The sequence below is a fragment of the Talpa occidentalis genome, unplaced genomic scaffold (assembly GCF_014898055.3).
Source record: "Talpa occidentalis isolate TD23 unplaced genomic scaffold, MPIMG_talOcc4v2.1 talOcc4.14, whole genome shotgun sequence".
Classification (NCBI taxonomy): Eukaryota; Metazoa; Chordata; class Mammalia; order Eulipotyphla; family Talpidae; genus Talpa; species Talpa occidentalis.
The window spans coordinates 25,567,024-25,593,564 of NW_023601433.1; the positions used below are offsets into that span (position 1 = coordinate 25,567,024).

At 35.8% G+C, this 26,541-nt stretch overlaps 1 protein-coding gene across 7 annotated transcripts in view; it reads left to right on the plus strand.

Annotated features, from left to right (window-relative positions):
- The window catches only part of LOC119244449 (putative ankyrin repeat domain-containing protein 19), a 279,339-nt gene that overhangs the window by 23,979 nt on the left and 228,819 nt on the right, over positions 1 to 26,541 (plus strand). For 3 of the 7 annotated variants that reach the window (XR_008551741.1, XR_008551742.1, XR_008551745.1), the window contains 10 exons: positions 56 to 89; positions 1,385 to 1,447; positions 1,984 to 2,044; positions 2,134 to 2,321; positions 5,462 to 5,591; positions 9,552 to 9,613; positions 12,522 to 12,689; positions 13,957 to 14,064; positions 16,571 to 16,768; positions 25,294 to 25,401. Coding sequence is in view for 1 of the 7 variants with exons in the window: in XM_054694870.1 (XP_054550845.1) it covers positions 16,659 to 16,768; positions 25,294 to 25,401 (218 nt within the window). In the remaining 6 variants the exon portion in view is untranslated. Of the gene's footprint in view, positions 1 to 55; positions 90 to 1,384; positions 1,448 to 1,983; positions 2,045 to 2,133; positions 2,322 to 5,461; positions 5,592 to 9,551; positions 9,614 to 12,518; positions 12,690 to 13,353; positions 13,387 to 13,956; positions 14,065 to 16,570; positions 16,769 to 25,293; positions 25,402 to 26,541 lie in introns of those variants that run through there. The other 4 variants (XR_008551744.1, XR_008551743.1, XR_008551746.1 and 1 more) reach the window with 4 other exon arrangements.

Here is a 26,541-nt window from a genome sequence, read left to right on the forward strand (position 1 = left end):
ACTCTGTGTTTTTCTGTTATTGATTTAAAATGTATTTTCCTTTTGTCTTTACTAGTGGATGAGAGTTCTGAAGAAGATTCTTTAAGCAGGTACGAGTTTATTGGTTAAAAATATTGTTTGTTAACTAAGTGCAGAGAAAAGGAACTACTATTTGTTGAGTGTTTTACCCTGACTACACGCTGTATTATGTGGTTAACAACTTATCTCATATAGTCATCTCCATAGTTTTGCAAAGTAGCTGTGCTGCTATAGCTCTTTTTTTGCTAACTAGGTAACTGTGGTTCAGGAATCTTGGAACATGATTCCATTGTTTACAAAGCTACTGACCCATGAGTTGACAGTCATCCTGCTCTCTCAAAAATCCATTCTCTCTTTCAGTGTAGATTGACATGTACTTGTGTAGCACTGGCACTGGAGAGAGATCTAAATCAGATCAGCTGAGAAAGTTAACTTTAGTTTGTGTTAACTTTGCTTTACAGTTCTTCTAAGAAACCTGGCTTGTCCAAGCATTTGACCTAAATAATTTGACAGTTGCAGTGTCAAATTATCTTGTTGTCACCTTCAAAAGTTTTAAGGCAGATCTCAGAAGCTATAGCCAGAACTTTAGAACTATGTACGCAAGCCCTAATCAACAAGTCTTCTTAGGTATAATGAGTGATACCTTACACTCCTTCAGATGGATTGTCTTACTGTAAATGAAGAATAGCTGTGGTCTCTCCATGGTCTCTGGAACAGAATAAGCAGGGAAGTGGCATGTTTCAAGAGGAACGACACTGGGTTGGAGAGTGATAAGGGACTTAGAAAAGAGATGTGAATATTAGGGTTTATAGCAACTCAGATGAATTACAGGAACAATGGACACAGTATGTTGGAAGTTGTGTAGAAAGGCACATTAAGTGGAGGGTTCAGGGGAACCCTCAACAGGCTACTGCTAGTTTGTTTAATTGAAGGCACCAGCAAACTTTAAGGTGTCTGTTGAAATATATAATAACTTGAGCCACTTGTTACAGTAAATAGAATGTGATATCATCTCCCTCCACCTCAGGTTATAGAGGGTAGCTTAGATCCCTTCAAAAATTAGGAGACTTGATATTACTGAACTACATAGGTCAGGACTTTTGGTAAAAACAAAGAATTCTCAGACTTTGCCAATAATGGGCTGTCACTTTTTGCGTGGGAACTAAGAATGTGATTTTACCGAATATTTTACGTGTTTGGAGAGGTAGAATAAGAAACAGAAAACTGAAAACTTTTTTTTAAAAAAAAACGGAGATCAAATTTAAATTATATCAAGAAACTTAATATTTAGATAACCTACTTTTACTTGAATTTTTTAATACAGAAATTAAATCACTCATATTTAGTCAGTATTTTACCTCTCAAGGCTTTCCAGCAAACCTGGCATTGATTCATGGCCTACATCAGACGATGAAGACTTAGAACCAAGGTAAAGTGTTCTTTTGTGAACGTAATTTTCTTGCTCTTAATTTAGTTTCTCTTTATTATCTGAGTGTTGCTTTCATTCATGAATCACTGCCCCACAAGGCAGCTTCATTTTTTTTTTTTTCATTTTTGCTACTGAATTTACACCATCATTTGTCTTCATCTTTTGGACAAACAAAATAGGAACTACTTACATTGTTTGCCATTCCAGACCATCTATATAAAATACTGCTCAGAAATAAATTCTCATTTTCCCCTACAATTAAAAATTCACACAAATCAGACAAGCACATTTTGAATTATAATAAATAATAAATTTAAATTTTATAGTGTTAGTTTTTTTTCAATACTACTTTTAAGCTACTTACAGTTTTTATTTTTGGTTATCCTGATAAAGAAAATAATCTAATGGATATCATAGTGTTTGTTTAATAATAAGTTATAAAGGAAATAACATTTGGAAATATTATTGTGAAATTATATTTATTTTATGCAATTTGATACTTGCTATTCTTAAAGCTGTTATTTTTTTTTCCATAGACTGTCCCGAAACTGAACTTTGCCAAGCTAATGACTGCTTCTCAGCAATGCAGGAAAAACAGTAAGCCATCTGAAGACTATTTTTTGTGGTGTTCACTGATTTGAAAATACAGATATTCTTATGTACTCTTTACTTTGTTTTTACTATAGTACAAGCCAAATGTGCCATCATGAGACCAGAAAGTAGATGCTTATTTGAAAATAACAATTCTGAGAGTGAAAATGAAGATGTAGTTGAAACCCTTTCTAAGCCATCAATGAAAGTCCAGGACTTTTCTCATCCTGCCTTTCCATCACCTGAGCCTCTCAAGTCTTTAGCAATCCTGGATCATACAAAAGTAATTCATTTTGTTCTGTTTTTAAAGCTCCCCCCCACCCCATGCTTGTGTACATAACATTCCCCTGATCCTTACCATGATGGAAAGAATCCTAGAAAGAAATTTAATTCCTTGAGATTACAATAGAGCACAGAATAACCAAAGAGAGATGTACAAAGGATTGAGATTTATAAAGATTGATGAGAGGAAACAATTCTTAAGTATACTATGGTGGACAGAAAAAATGAGAAAGCAACTAGGAATAACAGCTAGATGAATAGGAGGATGAGAAGGATGAAGGGGAGAATTCATGTGAGAATAAGATAAATATGAAGATTGGATAAGACAGTGAAGATGAGAAAGATTATTAGTAAAACATGACAGAAATGTGGGATTAAGTGAAAGCAGGAACTCTATCATAAAATATATAGAAATTATTTTATTTTATTGTTATTTTTTTAAAAGATTTATTTATACAAGAACCGGGGTACAGGCCAGATGTACGGGAGGGAGAGAGGATTCACCAGAGACAGAGTTGGGAGCACAAGAGACAGACTAATTGAAATACACTGCTGAGGGGAGTAGCGGGCGAGACAGGAGAGGTCTGAGGTACCAGGTGGGTATTTCTCCGGCCGGCAGGGATCAAACCCTCACTGCAGAGGCTATGGGCAGCTCCACAACGCTGCGCCCAACCTCCTGCGCCACCAGGGAGGCACCGATAGAAATTATTTTAAATGCAAATTAACAAAGCCAGATCATAAAAACAATGTTCAGATTCTTCTAAATGTCTTATGAACTGAATGTCTTATGCCTTATGAACTGAAAGAAAACTTATTCCTCACTTTCTGTAAGGTTAATAAAATGATGACATAGTTAATATAACAAAACTTATATTCATAGACAATAGGAAGTGAAATGTTTGAGGTCTTACTGATATTTTATGAATTTTGAATTTTTGGCTCTTCTGTTTCTTGTGGTTTCTTACTTTTGTTTGAGGGAGACTTTATTTCTTTAACTATCTTAGCTTACTGTTTGGTATAATCTTGGTGTAGGTATTTGATTTTTTTGAGAATAAAGAGGAAATAAGTTACCCATTTATTTTAGTCTTTTCAGTAATTAAAATTTCTCATTATGTAAATGAGGTTCTTAATCTCTATCCATTAATGAGAAATTAAATTGTAAGCTGCAGCACTCAAAGACAAAATAATATGGAAGTAATTTTTTTTCTGTGAAGATTCTGATGTATCTTTTCCTAATATTATCTGTGTGTAGTGAATACATATATGCACATCAAATGAATGGAATCACAATTTATGATTTTTACCCCTAATATAAATATCCTTATTGTTAAAGAATCATAAGGAAGGATTCCCAACAGGACATGCAAAATTATTTCTGGAAGATGATTTTCACTTTTTACATATCTGTAGCAGTGTGTGCATTTCCTATTATTCTTGGGAAACTTTATTTACCTTATTTTTCATAGTTGTTAAGCCTAACATGTCAAGTCTTTCATACGGATGACTTTATTATTCAATCCCTTTCTTCTTTTCTAGGTGAGTATTGGGTCTTGCTTGATAATTGCAGATATATTTGAAGACTTTTACATCTTCAACTTGTATAATGGCAGTTTTATTAATTTTTTATGCTAGTTCCTTTCTCCAATCTTACCATTCTATGTGGCATAAGCAGAAAATGAGTTATTTTTGTGCTGTTCACAGAGGATGGGAAAACCATTTGAATTTTAAACTAGTGTTTTATATATTTTCTTGCATCAGAGTAATACTTAAAAGCACCACTTAATTCTATAATCACACAAGCATATCTCCTTTAGACTTTAAAACTTGCCTTTTAAAATTAATTTTAAAATGGACTCTTTTTGTAGCATCTTGAACTAGTGTTTTATAATGAAATCTTTTCATTAAGCTTAAAAATGTATATTACTGTGGCATCCCAGAAGTGAATATTTATTTTTACTCGTGAGGAGTACATTTTGTATCCTTGGAACAAATGTGAATTATATAGCTGAAAAAAATCTCATTTTCTCCCCCCTGCTCTTATTTTCATTTTCAAAATTTTAGTGTTCAGTGTAGGCTTGCATAATTCTACCAGTTTAGTATAATTTACGAATACTTATCTTCTTAGCAATTTTTCCTAAGTAGGGAACATCATTGCTTCCTGTAGTAGAAATATTTCTAATCCAAATGTATTCATGCAATTTTTCTTCTAAGTCTCCTGGTTCCTCAAATTTGATATATTTGAAACTAAAGTCATTGTCCCTAAGATTTTCCTCTATCCTGACTCTTTGTAATTTACTTTGACATCTGTTTTTGCCATTCTAGCAAATAGCACCCCTGAAACCCCAAGAAGCAGCCAAAATCTTGGTTTTCAATCCTCCTTGAAATCATCAATTCAGTCACTCACCAAACTATATGTTTGCTTGCTTACCATTTTTGATATCTTATTACCGTAACTTACTTTCTCACTATAATTCTGAAATACTTTTCTCGTTTGCTTCCCTTATATCGTCTTCACAATGCCAACAGTGACTTTACTAACCTATATTTGCACTGATGTAACACCATTGTTTATTTAATCTATACTTTTACTTGAAGGGAAAGTTCATATGCTCACATGACACTTGATGTTTTTTGGTTTGTCTCTGATTCTCTACTTTTATTTTTCCATCCCACTCCCAATAACTGAGTTCCTGTGTTACTCTCATTACCCTGAGAGTCATTGACTCTCTGCTTTGTATGTCATTATTTTGCTCCTATCACCTTTCGAGAATACTCTCACTCCCCTCTCCCTGCACTTGTTGTATATTGCAAGATAGAACCCTATCCTGTCAGCTGTTCCTGAGCTTTCCAGGTACAACTAACTGTGCTCTCCTTTGTGCCCTGGTTGTACTTTATTCATATCAGTTGAAAAACTCGTGAATTACACTTCTCTGTTCTTAATTTTCTTCATGTATTTCTACCCTAACTGAAATATTGGGGAGAATTTGTCTTTTATTTATATTTCCAGCTTTTTCCAGGCAGGGCTGGTGCCTATACTTCAGTATAGTAAATGTTGTGGTCTCACTGATAGATTAGTTCAGTGAGTAAGCATATGAATGAATGGTTGTTTTCTGAAGTTGGGTTTTTGTTTTGCCTTTACAGGAAGAAGCAACAAAGCCAGCAGTTGGAAATGAAGAAAAGGGTAATGATATTATTGATATTGCTCCACAAGAGCACATAAATAATTACAAGTTGGCTTATGTTGATGGACCACACAAAAATAATAGAAGTGGTAAGTGAGTGACTATTAATAATTTTCTATCCTTAAATGGTGGTATAAGCAAACCTAAAGTTTCTAGATCCAAATGAGATATCCACTTCTTTGTATTTTTTTGAAGCAACGTTGATTACAGCATGGTTTGTGTTTTAGAGGTACAGCGTCTCCCCCTTCAGGTGTTGTCTCTACACCACACCCCCCACCAAAGCCCCCATGGTCCTGGGCTCCCATCCCACTTTGGTCTTGCCCCTTCCCCTTTCCCCCTCTAGTAGCCTCAGTAATAAAGTCAGCTTCCTAGGTTTTGTTATTGGTTTGACTTTATCTGACCCTTTGGTTTGTTTCTCTATTGCCACATATGAGTGACACCATTCAGTATTTGCCTTTATTCTTCTGTCTTATTTTTTTTGAAAGATGTATTTATGCATTCAAGAACTGGGGTACAGGCCAGAGATGTGGGGGGTGAGAGGATTCACAAGAGACAAAGTGGGGAACAGAACAGGCAGACTGACTGAAATGCACTGCTGAGGAGAACAGCGGGCGAGTCAGGAGAGGTCTCCTGCACCATGTGGGTAGCTCCCTGGCCGGGGATCGAACTCATGCTGCAGCAGCTGCAGATAGCTTCATAGGTTGTGTCTTAACCCCTTGTGCCACCACGGAGGCCCCTGTCTTATTTTGCTTTGCTAATTCCCTACAGCTCCATCCATGGTATCTCAAATGGCAAGAGTTTATCTCTTTTTAATAGCCTAGTCGTATTCTATTGCACATATATACCATATATCCTGATCAACTCATCTGTTTTTGGGCACTTAGTTTCCATAGCTTGGCTATTGTCAATAGTGCTGCAATAAGGAGTGCATGTGTCCCTTCAAATTAGTGTTTTTCTCTTCTTTGGATAGTCACCTAGGAGTGGAATTATTGGGTCATATGGTACATCCATTTTTAATATTTTGAGAAACTTCCAAACTGTATTCCATAGGGGATGGATGGACCAGTTTACATTCCCATCAACAGTGTATAAGGGTTCCTTTACTCCGCATCCTCACCAATGCTTGTTTCTCAAGCAAGGATATATATATCTCAAGCAAGGATATATATATATATATATATATATATATATCCTTGCTTGTACATGTAATTCATCTGCTCAGATTTTCTTGTTTCTTTGCTGTTCGGCCTGGGATGGTTGTATATTTCCAAGAATTTATCCACCTCCTCTAGGGTATTCAGCTTACCAGCATACAGAATGTTCATAGTAAACTCTTATGATTCTCTGAATCTCTAAGATGTTTGTTATAAGTTCTCTTCTTTCATTTCTGGTCCTATTTGAATTCTCCCTTCTTTCCTTTGTGAGCCTATTTACAAGTTTGTCTGTTTTGTTTATTGTTTCAAAGTACCAACTTTTGGTTTTCTTAATCTTTGGGACTGTCATTTTGACTTTTACTTCATTTATTTCTGCCCTAATTTTTATTATTTCCTTCTTTCTACTGGATTTTTTTTTCTTCTTTTTTTTTTCTAGTTCCTTACAGTGAGCGTTAAGATTATTTGATCTTTTGTTCATTTTATATATGTGGGCCTGTGTTGCTATATGCTATATTCTTCCCTCTTCATACTGCTTTTGCTGTGTCCCATAGGTTCTTAAATGTTTGTCCTCATTTTTGTCTCAAGGTATTTTTTAATTTATCTTTGATTTCTTCATTAATCCAGTAGTTACTCAGTAGTGTATTATTCAGTCTCCACATCCACATATTAGAGGTTTTTTCCTTCCTTCATTTTTTTTTTCTGTTTTATTTTTTTATTTATTTATTTATTTATTTTTAATTAATAAATTTTATTTTTATATTCCCCATACAATTGCAATCCCCCCATTCTGACCCCAATCCCTCCCATCCCGCCCCCCACCCCCAAAAAGTGTCTCTGGTTCATAGTTTTTGTTGATTTTGATTTTCACTTTCTTATAGTTATTCATTTTCCTGGTCCCTTATTTAAGTTTTCTAGATCCCTGCTATGAGTGAGACCATCCGGTATTTTTCTTTTTCTTTTTGGCTTATTTCACTGAGCATGATCCCTTCCAGTGTCATCCATGTTGCTGCAAATTGCATGTGTTTGTCTTTTTTGAATGCTGAGTAATATTCCATGGTATATATGTACCACATCTTCTTGATCCAGTCATCTATTTTTGGGCATTTGGGTTGTTTCCAAAGCTTAGCTATTGTAAACAGTGCTGCTATAAACATAGGGGTGCAGGTGTTCTTTGGAATTGATGTTTCTGTGTTCTTTGGGTAAATACCTAGGAGTGGAATTGCTGGATCCTGTGGAAGCTCTATGTTTAGTAGGTCCAGAAATCTCCACACAGCTCTCCATAGTGGTTGGACCAGTTTGCACTCCCACCAACAGTGCAGAAGAGTTCCTTTTTCTCCACACCCTCGCCAACATTTGTTGTTGCTAGTTTTTTTAATATGTGCCATTCTCACTGGTGTAAGATGGTATCTCATGGTAGTTTTGATTTGCATTTCCCTGATGACAAGTGATGTTGAACATTTTTTCATATGCCTGTTGGCCATTTGCATTTCCTCTTCAGAGAAGTTCCTTTTTAGCTCTTCTGCCCATTTTTTGACTGGATTATTTTCTTTGTTGTTGTTGAGTCTCATCAGCTCTTTGCAGATTTTTGTGATCAGTCCTTTATCATTAGTGTTGTGTGCAAAAATGTTCTCCCAGTCGGTGGGGTTTCTCTTTGTTTTTGTTATTGTCTCTTTTGCTGTGCAGAAGCTCTTTAATTTGATGTAGTCCCAGCTGTTGATCTTTGCAAAGATCTTCCTTCATTTTTGATTGATTTCTAGTTTGATACCATTGTGGTCAGAGGAGAAGCTTGGTATGATTTCAGTTTTTATGAATTTGTCGATACTTGTCTTGTGACCCACTCTGTGGTCAATCCCAGAGAATGTCCCATGTATGCTTGAGAAGAATATGTATTGAGCTTTTGGGAGGGTGGGGTGCACTGCCCTACAAAAGTCTTTTAAGCCCATATGGTCTAATTCTTTATTTAAGGCTACTGTGCCCTTACTTTCTGCGTGGTTAATCTGCCCATTGGTAAAAGGGAATGTTGAAGCCCCAGCCATGAATGTGGTTTTTTGCAAAGCCTATATTTGATAGTGATTACCTTATAAAGTTCAATGCTCCTTGGTTTGGTGAGTATAATATTGATGAGTATTATGACTTCCCGATGTGTTTTTTCCTGAAATCATTTATTGTGTTTATCCCTGTCTCTCATGTTTTTCAGCTGGAAATCTATTTTATCTGCTATTGTCCCATTTGCTTGTGGGATAGTTTCCCAACTCTTTAGTCTGAGCCTGGAGAAAACAGAAAGTTAGATTGTGTTTTCTAATCTAATCAGTCACTCTGTGCCTTTTTGAGCTCTGTACTTGACAGGAATAATGATCGTGCATGTCTTTGGTTAGGTTCTCGAATGTTCTTTCTCTGTGGTGTAGTGTTCCTCTGAGAACTTAGATTGCCGCATGTAGTGTTTTTTCACCTCCCTGTTATTTGCTTTGTAAATATTAAGGCTACAGAGCTTCTACATTTCCAGTAGATGGCACTGTATGTCAGGGAGAAGCAAAATGTAGCTGGGTCATCAGTGAGTCAGGGCAGGGCTGAGGGGGATTCCGGAAGGAGTCCATCACTAGTGATAGTTGTGCATGTGGGCTGGGCTTATGCCTGTGTTACCTCCATTTGTACATAACCCCTAAGGGTGTGTCCCGCCTTCCGAGTGAACCAGTCAATATCTATTTCCTTTAAGTATTTTTCTTTTGCTTTCTTTCTGCATAAGTATACCAGCTTTTTCTTCCTGAAACTTCTTCAACCCTCTGAAATTCCTTTCTGCTATAATATTTTATGGAAATATTCATAAATGTAGACTTTTTAAAAATAATTCATAGTAATAGGCATTGTCCTTAATGTATCTGTACCTATGTTTTATAGATATGATGTCAGCATTAGGATTAGGAGAAGAGGAAGATACAGAATCACCTTGGGATTCCGAGGTACTGTCTTTTATTATTTTTTTTCCCACTGTAAGCATTGAATGACATTAAAACATAAAAGACTCTGATTTGACTTTATTTTCTCATCTCTGTATTTTCCCATTAAATTATTTCATTGTAGATTTAATATATAATTAATAACATGCCAAATTTAATACTACTTCATAGTACAATTCTGCTAATTGGCAAGAGTGAAATTTTATCATATAGGAATCTAAGTAGAATAAAAATAGCAAATTAAACACAGAGGATGTAGGAGGGGAAAGTAAATTAAGAAAAGAACAGTAATTCATGAAATTAAAAAACATGTACTAGAGAAAATAATTTCTAATAATATTGTTAAATATCTAGTAAAACTGATCTTAAAAAAAAACAAGAGAAAATAGAAATCATCCATATTTAGTTCACACAAACACTTTTTTTATTTTAACATTTATCATTTTTTACATTTTTTAGACCATATTTTCTTCCCCCCACCCCCTCAGATTGAGCCCCCATAGAATCTCCTTCCCCAAGGCACCCATGCACCATCACCACAGTCCCCTGTGCTCCTCCCTCCTTCCCTCTCACCCCTTTCTCTCCTCCTCCCCTGCAGTATGTCTCTGATTTATAATTGTCTGCACACAAACACTTTTAAAGGGAGATAAGGTGCAACTTTGTGACATTAAATTTGAAAATTTAGGTGAAATGTACAAACCAATGTGGGGAAAATAGGAAATCTGAGTAGTCTATGTTCTGTTAAAGATGTTTAAATTGTAATAAAACAGGAATGACAAAAATTCTCCCCACAAAGAAAATCCCAGGTCCAGAGAGATCAAAAATAAAATCTCCAGATATTTCATCTAGACTTATTGACATCTCAAACAAAATCTTCCTTCAAATAGAGAAAATGGGAAAACTTATTTATTTTATGAGTCCAGCATAACACTGTTATAAAACCTTCTTCAGGACATTTAAGAAAAGAAAACTTAAAGTCCAATTTATCTCATATGCTGAGATGCAAAAATCCTCAAGAAAATAACCTCCCAAATTTAGGTTTATTCTGTAAAGGATTGCAGTGTGGCTTTGACATATAAAATAATGTTATCTTCTGCATGAATAGCACAAAGAGATAAAATATAGTAGTCTTGATAGATGCAGAAAAAAACATTTGATAAAATGCAAGATATATTTTTCACTTTATAATAAATCCTGTAGGAAAGTATTTTTCATTGGAGACTTCTTTCATCTATACAATAATCTATAAGAAAGGGCATATTTTATGATAAAATGATAAAAGCATTTGCCCTGCATTTGAGAATGGGAGAACAGTGCCTGATGTCACCATTCCTGTTCAACACTACTCGAGGTGGTGTCACTGAGCCATCCCCCAGAAACTGGAACATTTCAGGATCTGGCATTTGCTCTGTATCTGTGATGTTACTGTGCCTGCATCGACCAGGAATATCTCTCTTGTCCACTGCAGAACTTCTGCTTATACTGATTTTTTGTCCATTGATGTCTTCTTTTCTCCTGTGTTTTCTATTTTATTTTCTATTTCATGTCAGCTCACCTGCACTACCACTAACTCACACTCTACATGTAGTTTACAATCAAACTCCATAGAAAAGATTTATACCATCACACTGGAAAATGATTGAGCATTATCTTGAAAGGCAGAATATTTACATTCCATACAACCCAGGAATTTTACTCCTGAGTGTGCCATGAGGAGAATTTTGTACCTTTATGTAAGGAGCAATTAGAAGCTGTGGCAGCACAGAGCACAGATTATTTTCTGTTATGGGATGTGACAGATTTGTAACAGAATAGATTCATTAATCTGTTATAGAAGATTAATACAATTAAGCACACAACGAAGAAAATAAACACACAGAAACAATTTGCAATTTATCTATGAAAAGAACAGAAATGCATTTAAAATATGGGAAGTAATTTCATTTTAAGCTTTAGTTGTTAGATATATCACACAAATAACCAATGTCACCTTAATAAAAATAAATTTACAAAACATTGCCAAATTAGAAAGAAAAGGATTACTTTGTCTCCATGTTGAGCTAAAGTAAGATGCATGCAACATTTTAAAACTTACATTCTTCCAAATCTTTGTTTTCCAAAATGAAGTAAGCTCTACGGTGTTTTTTTTTTTTTTTAAGATTTATTTGTTTATTTATACAAGCACTGTGTACAGTCAGAAGCACGGGAGGGTGAGAGAATTCACCAGAGCCAGAGCCGGGAGCAGAGCAGGCAGAAGGACCAAAGTACACTGCTGAGGGGAGCAGCGGGCGGCAGGAGAGGTCTGCGCGCCATGTGGGACCCTCCTCTGGTGGCCGGGGAGCAGCTGGGGATTGAACCGGCGCTGCAGAGGCTGCGGGTAGCTTCACAACCCAGCGCTCAACCACTGCGCCACCGGGGAGGCCCAAAGTATTACTATATATTTTAAAACAAAATAAAAAATACAGTGGTGATTTAATTAGTACTACAGTGTCTAAGAGTCATAACTTTAGGCACTCTCAAGCTTTTGCACAGAAGCTTCACAATTTCCTAGCTCATCACTATAAAATTCTATCACATAAAATTCTATGAATTTTATACTTCTCCCAGTCTTTGTGCATTAAAGACTCTCCATGTAGAATATTTTTTTTCTGGTGACCTCCTCTGCCATCCCTCTTCTTAAAGCCTCCCTTGTGCTCACTTAACATTTCATATGACAATCCTTCTATAGCACATTATATCATAATTGTATATCTGTTTTTGAAGCAAGAAAAGTGTATTTCCTTGCTTATAGATGGTACTTCATACTTCTTGTGAATTAATAGACAAATGAATGTAGATAAATGTTGGAACTGTACAAAATATATCAGTAGTTATTCTAAATATTGACCTTTTTGTGGATTTTTAAAAGTAGTAATCCTGGCTTGCCTATGAAAGAAGCAAAGAAAAATGAAAATAACAAATGGACAGTCAAAGCATCTGTGACTATATCCATGTTTGAGAAGGCTGGTTCCCTAACTGGTGGTGCGCTTCAAGTGAATGATGACAGCAGCTTAAGTGAAGTAGATCAGAATGATGGAAGGTAAATTCTCTAAGTTCTTTATTTCTAAGTATAGGAATATTAGCAGTGATTACTTTTTTCTGGGAATAAAACAACTATAATGTAGTGTACAGTCCCCAACAAGAGAGTTCTAGAGAATATCAGAGAAATACTGTTGAGAGGTTACAATGAGGACCAGTAAATTTGATGAGAAAGTTTCAATAAATAGTTGCCCTTCAGCCAGTTTGTGGTGAGTGAGTGTGAACTGCTCCTTTATAGAAGAATATATACGGAGAAAGACAGTAGAAAAATGGATAACTTCAGAAGAGTTTGAGGGAGTTTTCTTTCTTATCTTAGATATTTATGCTCTTGGAAATGATCCAGCAGAGAAGAACATGTTTATTAAATTTGATTTTGTTTGTATTTCCAATGTTAGAAACTTGTTGACTGTCAGCTTGATCTATATTTAATGATTTGTTAATATTATTTGTAGTACATTTTCTTTGTTCATTAATATTACTCTTTTTATGTATTGCGTACATCTTTGTTCATTAATATTACTCTTTTTATGTATTGCGTGATTCCCACTCTAGAAAATTAATTACATTGCAGATATTTATTTAAAAAAAATCTAGTCTCAGTTATTCTCTGTATTAAAATAGTTAACATGCATCTGAAATAGCTGTTTGGTTATTTTTTGGGGGGGCTTATAAAGAAAACATCTAAAGAAAAGAACAAGGTACAGTAAAAATTAATTGATAATAAATATTATTCTGGGACCTCCCTGGTGGTGCAGGGGCTCAAGTCTCAGCACTGTCAAGCTAGTGCCAGCCACTGCAGCATTAGTTCAATTCCCAGACCCGGGGAGCTGACCCACAAATGGGGCAGTAGACCTCTCCTATATCACCTGCTGCTCCCCGTAGCAGTGTAGTTCAGTAGATCCACCTGTTCTGCTCCTCACTGTGTCTCTGGTGAATCCTCTCACCCCCACCATACCTCTGGCCTATAGTTCTTATATGCATAATAAATAAAAATAAATCCTTAAAAAATATTATTCTGTAGTAAAAGAAACACATTGTAAAAGGTAGAGTGAAAAAATAGAAAGTTTTCCTCAACTTCAGGGAGGTTTATTTTGAAAGAGTGATGTATAACACTAGTTATATATAAAGGTAGTCTTTTGATAAAAATAGTAATTAAAAAGAAGTTTGTTTTTGCTTTTATAGAAAGATGGATTTTTATCACCCTTGCATATTTAGTATGTTTCCTAAATATTTTGAGAACATTTTGAAATAGCATTGCTTATTTGTAGGTCAAGAAGCAAATTAATTCTGTGGATAACCTGAAGATAGTGAATTACCTTACTCTAATTATAAGAATTCTATGTTGCTTATTGAACAGCTTAGCATAGATTGTAAAGGTAGGATTTTATAACTATAAAGTCTTTTCTTTACACTGTGGGGTTTTATACACCATTTATCTAGTACTAACACCGTAAAGCACAGGTATAATGTTATTCATCTCAGAACTGTTTTATATTAAATTGAAATGAAAGCAATTGTATACACTCAGCCAAAGAGCTTTGAGAATTCTCATTGTACTCTTGCTGACTCTGCTGTCTCCTAGGCCTTCATTCAAGGTCATGTACCATTTTTTCCCTTGTGAAATACTGAAATGACCTCAGAGCCGTTCTTCCTGCCATTCCACTTTCCAAAACCTTGATTGTGATATATTTTCAAAACTTCAGATCTCATCATGTTAACCCCCTTCCTTAAAACCCAGCTATTGGAATAAGGTTAAAGGCCACAGTCTTCTCACTGCATCTCTTGTCCTCCTTTATCCATCTGTGTCTCAGGCACTGCCATGGTGGTTCTTTCTTGCAATAAGACTTTTTGTTTGTTATAGTTTAGTGATGTAAACTGCACATATAGCAAGTGTGTCCCTGGGTCACTTGACCATGTCTGTACACATGAAACCATCACTGCAATCAAGATACTTAATGTATGCGTCACCCCTAAAACATCTCCTCACGACCATTTGTATTCCTTTCAGACACTGCCAACTTTTTTCCTCAAGTAGCTGTGCCATTTGTTTTCCATTTTGTGTCTATTTTCATTTTTTAAGAGCAAAAATGTTTGATGTCCGATTTAGGTGTTTGTTCTTTACATGCCTTTTGCTTTGGGTGTTCATTTTAAGAAAACTTTGCTTAGCACAAGGTCACAAAGATTATGCTACCTTTTATAAATTGTATAGTTTGAGGTCTTACATTGAGGTCATTTTGCTCTATTGACCTTGTGAGCTTTTTTCACATCTGTTACAAGGTATGGAGATGTTGTATTGAGACCCTCAGACCTAACGGTGATACTGAGATATAGTTGGTTTCAATCTGTCATCATGCTGTTGGATTTCTGTTCATCCTATCTGCTCCTTGTTCCTCTTTTTTTTCCTACCTTTTTTTAGCGTATGTAATTTTTATGATGTAGTTTTATTTCTCTTTTGGGATTATTAGCTATATCTCTTTTGTCTTGTTAGTTTAGTGGTTGCTTTAGAGTTTATAGTTTATGAGTAGGTAATCACAGTTTACGTTCAAGTAATACTTTACCATATTATATACAGTGTGTGAGAAAATGACATAGTTTACTTTCATTTCTGATTTTTCTAGATCTATGGGACAATAGGTTTCATTCACTTTGGAGAGTTCTGGCCCTTTTTTTCTTGATTTTTTTTTTTCTTTCTCTTTCTCCTGCCTCTTGGGAATTGTATATTAGCCACTTGAATTTTTCTCACATTTCACCCATATCATACTAACTCATTTTTTTTTGTAATGTCTAATATGTGTTTACCCCCACCAGTGAGTTTCATCTCTGACATTTTGAATTCTGGCTCTATAAGTGTTTTTTTTTTTTTTTTAAATAGCTGTCTTATCTTTTGGAGCTCTGTTTTAAGACAGTTAAGTTACTTTTCAACAAGCCTGATTCTCCTGGACTTGTTCTTATGATTAGTCTAGTGACTCTGAAGCAGTGCTCAGCCTTGGCTTGGGTATTACCCACTAGCCACTGTCCTGCGAATGAGGAGTTTTTCCAGCCTGGCTAATGGAGCAGACACTATTGCTGGTGCTATGTGAGCAGCCAACACTGTTTCCTCTACTTTTTTCTTATGGTTTCCCCACTGGTCTCTGGTGCTTTCCTCACTAGGGTACATACACTATAGATTGGTTTTGCTGAATACCCTGAGGGGCCCCTCTGCAGATCCCTGGGCTTCTTTCTCTCCACTGTTGTGACCTGTGATCTCTATCTACCTTGTTTTCACAGACTCTGTTTCATCAGCCCCACTGCAGTTCCTGCTCCCTGGGACATGGCCTGGAAATTCTTGGAGGCAGTGAGCTGGGACATTCATTAGATTAACTTCAGAAATCATTGTCCTTCACTGCCTGAAGTTCTTTATCTTGAAAATTATTTTGAATGTATTTTGTCTGTTTTGTCTTTGTTTATTTCAGAAGGAAGTACCTATTATTCCATGTTGGCTAGAAGCAGATCGCAGTAGAACTTCAGCACATGCTGTAAACTCCTAGAATGTTGTTCTTTCTCCTTTGCTTAATTGCTTCCTGTTTATCCTTCATTTCTTAAGGTAGCCATCTCTTCCTCTTCCTAGATCATGTTCTGTTAGTGATCACAGAATTCAGTTTGCTTACAGTATCTGTCAGAACTTATCATTTTATTTGTCTTCCTCTGCCATTAGACATTAGCTAAACAATAGACAGAGTTCTTGTCTATTTTACCTACAAAGTTGAGTATATCTTCTACATGGTAGACACGACACTCAATATATAAAATAAATACATGAATAAGTGAATATGAAAATTCACATCCTTTGTACACCAAAAGTACTTATATATTTATTTCTCTGTTTGTTTTCTCCCTGAGCAGATTCTGTGAGCTTATTGAAAATCCCGGATGCACATCTTTCATATGAAAAAAAAATCAGTCACTTGCTTTCAGGAAAAATTAAAAAAAAATGAAAAATAAGGTTAGTGGGCTACAAAAGGAGCTCTCAGAAACCAAAGAAATGAAATCCCAGTTAGAGCATCAAAAAGTGGAATGGAAACGGGAACTCTGCAGTTTGAGGTATTGAACATTCTGGCTTTAAAGAAATGTTTGAGCAATTAACTTTTGTATTTCAGAGATGTAGCATAAGTTTTGTAAAACTTCCTAATTTACCTTCTTGGATTTTATGGGGGAGAAATCTTTACTAGTATTATGATATATGAAATGCTTGTAAATAATATAGCAGCTTCTTAACATGACTACTTTTACTAATAATTTAATGTATATTATTCCACATCATAAATTATTTCAAATATTTATTTATTTTTATACAAGAACTGGAGTACAGGCCAGAGGCACGGGAGGGTGAGAGGATTCACCAGATAGACAGTGGGGCGCAGAACAAGCAGACAGACTGAAAGCACTGCTGAGGGGAGCAGTGGGTGAGACAGGAGAGGTCTGCCACGCCAGTGGGAATCTCCCTGGCTGGCCGGGAATGAAACCCACGCTGCAGATGCTGTGGACAGTTCCACAGCACAGCACTTAACCCACTGCGCCACCAAGGAAGTCCCTCCACATCATAATTTTATTTTATTATATTTTTTTCATTTTTTTTTGGCACTACAACTCATGCCTGATGAATCTTATCTAAATGAATGAATGTATTTCTCCTTCAGGCATATCACAATCTTCTCACACTTAGGAACATTAGACAGCACTATAGCACACAATGGCCACCATTTTACACATAGAAAACCCTAAAACAAAGCTCAGAAATATGAAAAATATGGCACTAAGTATACTATAAAAATCATAATTGTTAATAGCATGAGGGCCTAAACAAGAAGGCAGTGTATCCCGAATATCCTTCCTTTTGGCCTCAGTTGGGAGCATGCATGTTAGGAGACCCAATTTTTTCTGCTCTTGTCATGTGTTTGCTGAAAATGCCTGTAAAACTGCTTCAGCATTGATTTTTAGATTACATATAAATTTTAGCAATTAAGTGAATTCACAATGCAGCATCTGCAAAAAATGAGGACTGACCGTATCTTAAAAAAGAGTTTACTCATTCAATAAACAGAATAATTATTAGTAAAAGACCTAGAGATGTGAATTATTATTTTTATTTTTTTTAAGCTTTGAAAGATTTTATTTTTTTTATTTTTTATTTTTTTTAAATTTTATTTTTATATTCCCCATACAATTGCACCCGCCCCCATTCTGACCCCAATCCCTCCCCTCCTGCCCCCCACCTCCCAAAAAGTGTCTCTGGCTCATAGTTTTTTGTTGATTTTGATTTTCACTTTCTTGTAGTTATTCATTTTCCTGGTCTCTTATTTAAGTTTTATAGATTCCTGCTATGAGTGAGACCATCCGGTATTTTTCTTTTTCTTTCTGGCTTATTTCGCTGAGCATGATCCCTTCCAGCGCCATCCATGTTGATGCAAATTGCATGTGTTTATCTTTTTTGAATGCTGAGTAATATTCCATGGTATATATGTACCACATCTTCTTGATGCAGTCATCTATTTTTGGGCATTTGGGTTGTTTCCAAAGCTTAGCTATAGTAAATAGTGCTGGTATAAACATAGGGGTGCAGGTGTTCTTTGGAATTGATGTTTCTGTGTCCTTTGGGTAAATACCTAGGAGTGAAATTGATGGATCATATGGAAGCTCTATGTTTAGTAGGTCCAGAAATCTCCACACAGCTCTCCATAGTGGTTGGACCAGTTTGCACTCCCACCAACAGTGCAGAAGAGTTCCTTTTTCTCCACACCCTCGCCAACATTTGTGGTTGTTAGTTTTTTTTTAATATGTGCCATTCTCACTGGTGTAAGATGGTATCTCATGGTAGTTTTGATTTGCATTTCCCTGATTACAAGTGATGTTGAACATTTTTTCATATGCCTGTTGGCCATTTGCATTTCCACTTCAGAGAAGTTTCTTTTTAGCTCTTCTGCCCATTTTTTGACTGGATTATTTTCTTTGTTGTTGTTGAGTCTCTTCAGCTCTTTGCAGATTTTTATCATCAGTCCTTTTTCATTAGTGTTGTGTGCAAAAATGTTCTCCCAGTTGGTGGGGTTTCTCTTTGTTTTTGTTATTGTCTCTTTTGCTGTGCAGAAGCTCTTTAATTTGATGTAGTCCCAGCTGTTGATCTTTGCCTTCACTATCACTGCTTTGGGTGATGTGTCTGTAAAGATGTCTTTGATGTGAATATCACTTAGAGTTTCGCCTATATTTCCTCCGTGTATTTTATGGTTTCAGGTCTTATGTCTAGTTCTTTAATCCATTTTGAGTTGATTTTTGTATATGGTGTGAAGTAGTGGTCAAACTTCATTCTTTTGCATGTAGCAACCCAGTTCTCCCATCACCATTTATTGAACAAACTTTCTTTGCTCCAATGCATAGTCTTTGCTCCTTTGTCAAATATTACTTGGTCATAAATCTGTGGGTTTATTTCTGGATTTGCTATTTGATTCCATTGGTCTGAATGTCTGTTCTTGTTCCAATACCTTGCAGTTTTGATGAATATGGCTTTGTAGTATAGTTTGAAGTCTGGGAGTGTGATGCCTCCATTCCCTTCTTTTTTTTTTTTTTTTTTTCAGGAGAGCTTTGGCTATTCGGGGTTTTTGGTGATTCCATATGAATTTCATCAATAATTGTTCTATTTCTTTGAAGAATGACATTGAAATTTTGATTGGAATAGCATTGAATCTGTATATTGCTTTTGGTAGGATGGCCATTTTAATAATGTTTATTGTTCCAATCCATGAGCAGGGGATGTTTTTCCATTTTTTTGTGTCTTCTTCTATTAATTTTAACAATTTTTATAGTTCCCTTTGTATAGGTCCTTTACCTCTTCTGTTAGATTTATTCCCAAGTATTTGATTTTTGTTGTTTCGATAATAAAAGGGATGCTTTTTTTTTTATTTCTTCTTCAGATATTGTTTGTGTATAGGAAGGCAACTGACTTTTGCATGTTGATTTTGTATCCTGCCACTTTACTGAACTGATTGATGAGTTGAATTAGTTTTTCTGTGGAGTTTTTGGGGTTCTCTATGTATATTATCATATTGTCTGCAAATAGTGATAGCTTGACTTCTTCATTTCCTATTTGGATTCCTTGTATGTCTTTCACTTGTCTTATTGCTCTGGCTAGGACTTCCAGTATTATATTGAAAAGCAGTGGTGAGAGTGGACATCCTTGTCTTGTTCCAGATCTTAATGGAATTGCTTTCAGCTTTTTGCCATTGAGAATGATACTGGCTGTTGGCTTGTCATAGATGGCCTTTATGATGTTGAGGTATGTTCCTTGTATCCCAAGAATTACAAGGGCTTTTATCATGAATGGGTGTTGCACTTTGTTGAAAGCTTTCTCAGCATCTATTGATATTATCATATGGTTTTTATATTTCTTTTTGTTGATGTGTTGGATAACGTTCATTGATTTTCAGATGTTGAACCATCCTTGTGTCCCTGGAATGAATCCTACTTGGTCGTGGTGAATTATCTTATGGATACATTGTTGGATTCTGATAGCTAAAATTTTGTTGAGGATTTTTGCATCAGTGTTCATTAGGGAGATTGGACTGTAGTTTTCCTTTTTTGTGTTGTCCTTGTTCAGTTTTGGTATTAGTGTAATGTTGGCTTCATAGAACGTGTTTGGTATTATCCTTTCCTTCTCAATTTTTTAGAAGAGTTTGTGAAGGATAGACACTAATTCGTCTCTGAATGTTTGGTAGAATTCATTTGTAAATCCATCAGGTCCTGGGCTTTTGTTTTTGGGGAGGTTTTTGATTACCATTTCAATTTTGCTGCTTGTAATTGGTCTGTTTAGGTGCTCTATTTCTTCTTTATCTAGCTTTGGGTGATTGCAGAGTTTTAGGAATTTGTCCATGTCTTCTAGATTGTTGCACTTGTTTCCATATAACTGTTCATAGTAGTTACTGAGTGTTCTTTTGATTTCTGCTCTGTCCGTTGTGATTTCTCCTCTTTCATTTCTGATCCTGTTTATTTGTTCTTTCTCCCTTTTTTTCCTTTGTGAGCCTGGCTAGGGGTTTGTCTATTTTATTGATTTTTTTTCGAAGAACCAGCTCTTGGTTTCATTGATCTTTTGGATTGTTTTTTTAGTTTCAACTTCATTTATATCTGCTTTGGTTTTTATTATTTCTTTTCTTCTACTGGTTGTGGGGTTTTTTTGTTGTTCTTTTTCTAGATCTTTGAGGTTCAAGATTAGGTTGTCTTTGAGTTTTTTCTTGTTTCTTGATGTGAGCTTCTATTGCTATATATTTTCCTCTTATTACTGCTTTTGCTGCATCCCATACATTTAGGATATTGGTGTCCTCCTTGTCATTCTATTCAAAGAATTTTTTAATTTCTTCTTTGACTTCCGCATTAGTCCATTGTTCTTCCAGTAGTGTGGTTTTTAATCTCCATGAGGCAGGAAAGTTCCTTGCCTTCTTTTTATGGTTATTTCTAGTTTGATGACTTCATGGTCAGAAAAGATGGTTGGTATGATTTCAATCTTGGTGTATCTGTTGATGTTTGTCTTGTGCCCCAGTATGTGATCGATCCTGGAGAATGAACCGTGTGCGCTTGAGAAAAATGTGTACTCCGTTTTTTGGGGGTTTAGTGTTCTATAAATGTCTGTTAAGCCCAAATGGTCTAGGTCCTTATTTAGAGCTTTAGTTTCTTTACTTATTTTTTGTCTTGTTGATCTATCCATTGTTTATAGTGGTGTGTTAAAGTCTCCCACTACGTATGTTTTTTCTCTGATGTCTGTTTTCAGAGATGACAACCGTTGTCTGATATATTTTGGTGCTCCTTCGTTTGGTGAGTATATGTTAATGAGTGTTATTTCTTCTTGAAGTATTGTCCCCTTGATCATAATGTAGTGACCATCGGGGTCTCTTTTTATTTTTTTGAGTTTGAAATCTGTTTTATCTGATATAAGTATAGCTGTTCCTGCTTTTTTTTTTGGTCCATTTGCTTGTAGGATTGTTTTCCATCCTTTAACTTTGAGTCTATTTTTATCTTCTGTAGCTAAATGTGTTTCCTGGAGACAGCAAAAGGTTGGGTTTTGTTTCTTAATCCAGGCTGCAACTCTGTGTCTTTTTATTGAAGAGTTTAATCCATTTACATTTAGAGTTAATATTGATATGTTAGCATCTGTATTTGCCTTTGTGTTTGTCTTTCCTTTGATTTATTTATTCTTTTAACAACTTTTTTTTTTTGGCCTTCTTTCGTTGTTATTCATCCCTCTGAGGTTCTGGCTTTAGGACTCCTTGTAGTATTTTTTGGAGTGGGGGTTTAGTCGTAATGAAATTCCAGAGTTTCTGTTTGTCTGGGAAGGTCCTTAATCTTTCTTCATAGAGGAAGGAGAGCTTTGCGGGATAGAGTACTCTTGGTTGGCATCTGTTTTCTTGGAGTCTGTTGACTATGTCCCTCCACTCTCTCCTTGCCCGTAGAGTTTCTTCAGAGAAGTCTGATGTCAGCCTGATTGGTTTTCCTTTGAATGTTATCTGTTTCTTCCCTCTTGTCAGCTTCATTATTTTTTCCTTGTCCTGGATTCTTGGGAGCTTTACTATTATGTGTCTTGCTGTATTTCTCCTTTCGTTGTGGAAGTTTGGTGTTCTACTTGCTTCTTGTATATCAATTTTCAGCTCCTTCTACACATTTGGGAAGTTCTCTTCAATTATCTCTTTGAATATTTTCTCTGTTCCTACATCTCTCTCCTCTCCTTCTGGTATTCCTATAACTCTTATATTTCCTTTCCTCATGGAGTCAGATAGTTCCCCAAGTCTTTCTTCGTTCTTTTTCCTTCGTACTCAGCGCCCACAAAAAACTAAAGACATGATTGGCGCTGAGTACTCTTCATGGGTTCAGGAAATGGGTGCTACTAGGATGGGTACGAGGGGGACTTGAGACCCCACAGCCGGCATTGTTACCTGAGGAGAGAAACAGCAGGCTTTCGGGGCCCAGGCACCCTAGGTTCCGAAATCAGGGCAAGGGGTCAGGTCATGTCTTGACATCCAACAGGGGCATCCACGTGTGGTGCTCACAGTGCTGCCAGCTCTGAACCACCACGGGCTTCCCATAGCAGAGAGTCCTGCTCAGTCTTGCATAGCTCGTCAGCGGGGCATACCTGTAAGGGGGAGCAGGTGAAAGGGAAGTCAGTCGATCTGCTTTCCCATCTGGACATACATTATCTTCTGTAACCACAGCCCTGACGTAAGTGGGTCACATGTACATATTGGAGGTTCACATTTACATTTTGGAGGGTCGAGCACTCCCTGAATGAAAATAGTTTTAAATAATTGTCTAAGATTCCACTTTAAATAGTGATGCATCTAAAAGATGCAGTAGAGATGCTTAGCATTTGTGTAGACATGTTTGGCAAATATTTGTGCAAAAGCACTGAATTGGTTAAAGGTTATTTTTAAAAATTTTATTCCCAACCAAGTAATTTTTTCATAATAATAAATAACACAGGAAAACAAATTTGCCTGGGAAATAGTCTTTATTTTAAAACTCAAAACAAAAGTAATATGAAAGAAGTCTGCTGCTAATGATGAATTTTTGCTTCATAAAATATTTTTATATAAAATGATTTCTGTCTCTCTGGCCAAGGCTGAAGAGCAAAAAAGGGAAAAGGAAGAGAGCAATCATAAACATGTGGGCTAACTTGGAAATTTGGCTATTGATGGTAATTGCCAATAGAGGGAAGAGCTGTTTTTCCCCCTTTAGTTTATGTTTACTCAGGTGCCCTTCAGGGTTTAGGAATGATAATTCTTTTTTGGTAAAGGAAAATTATGTGGTTTTTTTGGCCAAATTCTTAAAATATGGGGGACATTGTATTTTTATTTCTGGCTCCCATTCTTCCAAAAAAAGAAAATGATTTTCAGTGGCAATTAAAATGAAAACCAGAATAAAAGTGAATTTTTAAAAATGAACTTTATCTTATAAAGGTAATATAAAAAGTTCCATCTTCTAATAGGGGCAACCCAAGGACCATTTAGTAATAAGCAATCAGAATTCATTTGAAGCCTATGTTTTTTAATTCAAAGCCCATGTCCTTAGGAATCCAAGTGAAGTAAGAGTGCCAGATTGTGACATCTGGGTGCCAGGTACCACTGATGAAGGAGAACCAAGTAAATGTGCCTCACTGGAAGAAAACCATCACCTTTAATAGAAAATTCTCAAAATGATCCCTGCATCCCTTAATTCCTCGAATGTTAATGTTTGCCACAAGAAAGTATTGTTAAAAAGGGATTCAGCAAATTAAACTGATTTCTTTAGAACTGGACATGTAATGTTTTGTAATTTTCTCAAGCAGTAGATGATTATGGAATGTATCTAGTGGGGCATAGTCCTTAACTTCTGCCAAAAGAGATTATTAATTCAATAAATATGCTTCAAACATTTATTACTGTTTCAGAATTTGGAGATACAGGGCTTAAAAAAACAAGTAGCCTATGGCTTCAAGAAATTCTTGCTTTAGGTGGTGAGGAATAAAATAATTAAAGTATACCATGGTAAATTCTGAAATGGAAGCAAGATTCTTGGGACCAAGAATTTTTTTTTTCCTGGTCCCTTATTTAAGTTTTCTAGATTCCTGCTATGAGTGAGACCATCCGGTATTTTTCTTTTTCTTTCTGGCTTATTTCGCTGAGCATGATCCCTTCCAGCGCCATCCATGTTGCTGCAAATTGCATGTGTTTTTCTTTTTTTGAATGCTGAGTAATATTCCATGGTATATATGTACCACATCTTCTTGATCCAGTCATCTATTTTTGGGCATTTGGGCTGTTTCCAAAGCTTAGCTATTGTAAATAGTGCTGCTATAAACATAGGGGTTCAGGTGTTCTTTGGAATTGATGTTTCTGTGTCCTTTGGGTAAATACCTAGGAGTGGAATTGCTGGATCATATGGAAGCTCTATGTTTAGTAGGTCCAGAAATCTGCACACAGCTCTCCATAGTGGTTGGACCAGTTTGCACTCCCACCAACAGTGCAGAAGATTTCCTTTTTCTCCACACCCTCGCCAACATTTGTTGTTGCTAGTTTTTTTTTTAATATGTGCCATTCTCACTGGTGTAAGATGGTATCTCATGGTAGTTTTGATTTGCATTTCCCTGATTACAAGTGATGTTGAACATTTTTTCATATGCCTGTTGGCCATTTGCATTTCCTCTTCAGAGAAGTTTCTTTTTAGCTCTTCTGCCCATTTTTTGACTGGATTATTTTCTTTGCTGTTGTTGAGTCTTATCAGCTCTTTGCAGATTTTTGTGATCAATCCTTTATCATTAGTGTTGTGTGCAAAAATGTTCTCCCAGTTGGTGGGGTTTCTCTTTGTTTTTGTTATTGTCTCTTTAAGAAATTTTTGACAAGAGTATTGGACAATAACTTTGCATCTGTTGAGGTTAGAGAGAGAAGTATTTTAAAGAGAAAGAACAGCACATATGAAGTGACTGGTGAGAAAGAAGGGGTGACTTTTAAGTTGATTTTTCTTATATGTTTAAGTTCAGGGGATCTCTTTTAAGTTTTTAAATTTCAGTTTAAAATATGTGATTTTGTAAACCATTAATTGTTTTTGTTGTTTTACAGAATGGATGCACACCACTCTTATATGCTGCAAGGGAAAAAAAAACAAAAAATAATAGAGTTTTTGTTAAACAAGGGAGCGGATATAAATGCTGTTGATAACTTTGGAAGGTATGTATTTTAAACTTTATGTGGTTCTAGAGTGGTAACAATCACCGAAACCAGAAAGATTAAATTAATAAGAAGCACATGAGTTTTAATTATTAATATCAACATGTCCTGTTAGGAAGAGAGCCAATTCTTTTTTTTCCCAAATATTTTAATTGTGTGTGTGTGTGTGTGCGTGCGCACATGCACTTATTAAGGCAACATTAGTGTACAGCAGTGTATAGAATTCAGAAGTAAAGGATCCCACCTATTCAGATGTATGTTACCATGCCACAACCACCACTAACACACCCACACTCTTCCCACATAGCCATTGTGCACCCTCCCACACTGGAATTCTACACACTTCTCTCCATCCCCCACTGGCACATCAGTTCCACAGTCAGACTCCTAGGACTTGCCCTTGGAGAACCAGTTATTCTTACTGTGCAATGTGAAGAACAACACAGCAAGATTCATAGTTCTTATATTAGCTGATGACACAATCTGATTCTTTGGGTCATATGCCCTTATGTTACCTCACATGGTTTCCTATTGGTTTATTAGTCTTGTAAAGCGTGGACTCTAACTTTTTGTTTACTATATGACACCAACCTGAAATTGCACACCCTTCTAGTAATATGACTTTAGCTTTTCCACTTCAATATTTTTCCTTAAAAGATGCGTATTAGACATAAAGAGAGGTTGATTTTATTCTTTGGATAATACTTGTTATAAATTTCTTTCTTTGAAGATTACTGATTATATTAGCTTGCATCCCTATGTGAATATTAATTACTATTACTAGATACTACAGGATCATCAGTTTTTTTTTTCCTTTGTCACTTCTAGTTTATTTTCATGATTTTACTTTCAATTGATATGGGTGGAAGTAAGAAAGACAACTTTCATTGAATAATTTTTTTCTTTAGAAAAACTCATAAGTAGGTGATAGAGAAGAGATGTGTTTTAGATTCCACAGGCCTGGGTTTAATTCCTAGCTTTGCCACTTGCTAGGTGTGTAACTTTAGGAACATTGCTTATCATCAACCAATGTTTCCTGATATTAAAAGGAAGATAATAGCACAGTTGACCCCTGAACAGCACAGATTTCAACTTCTTGGGTTGTGGATTTTGAAAAATGAATATATTGGAAAATTGTTT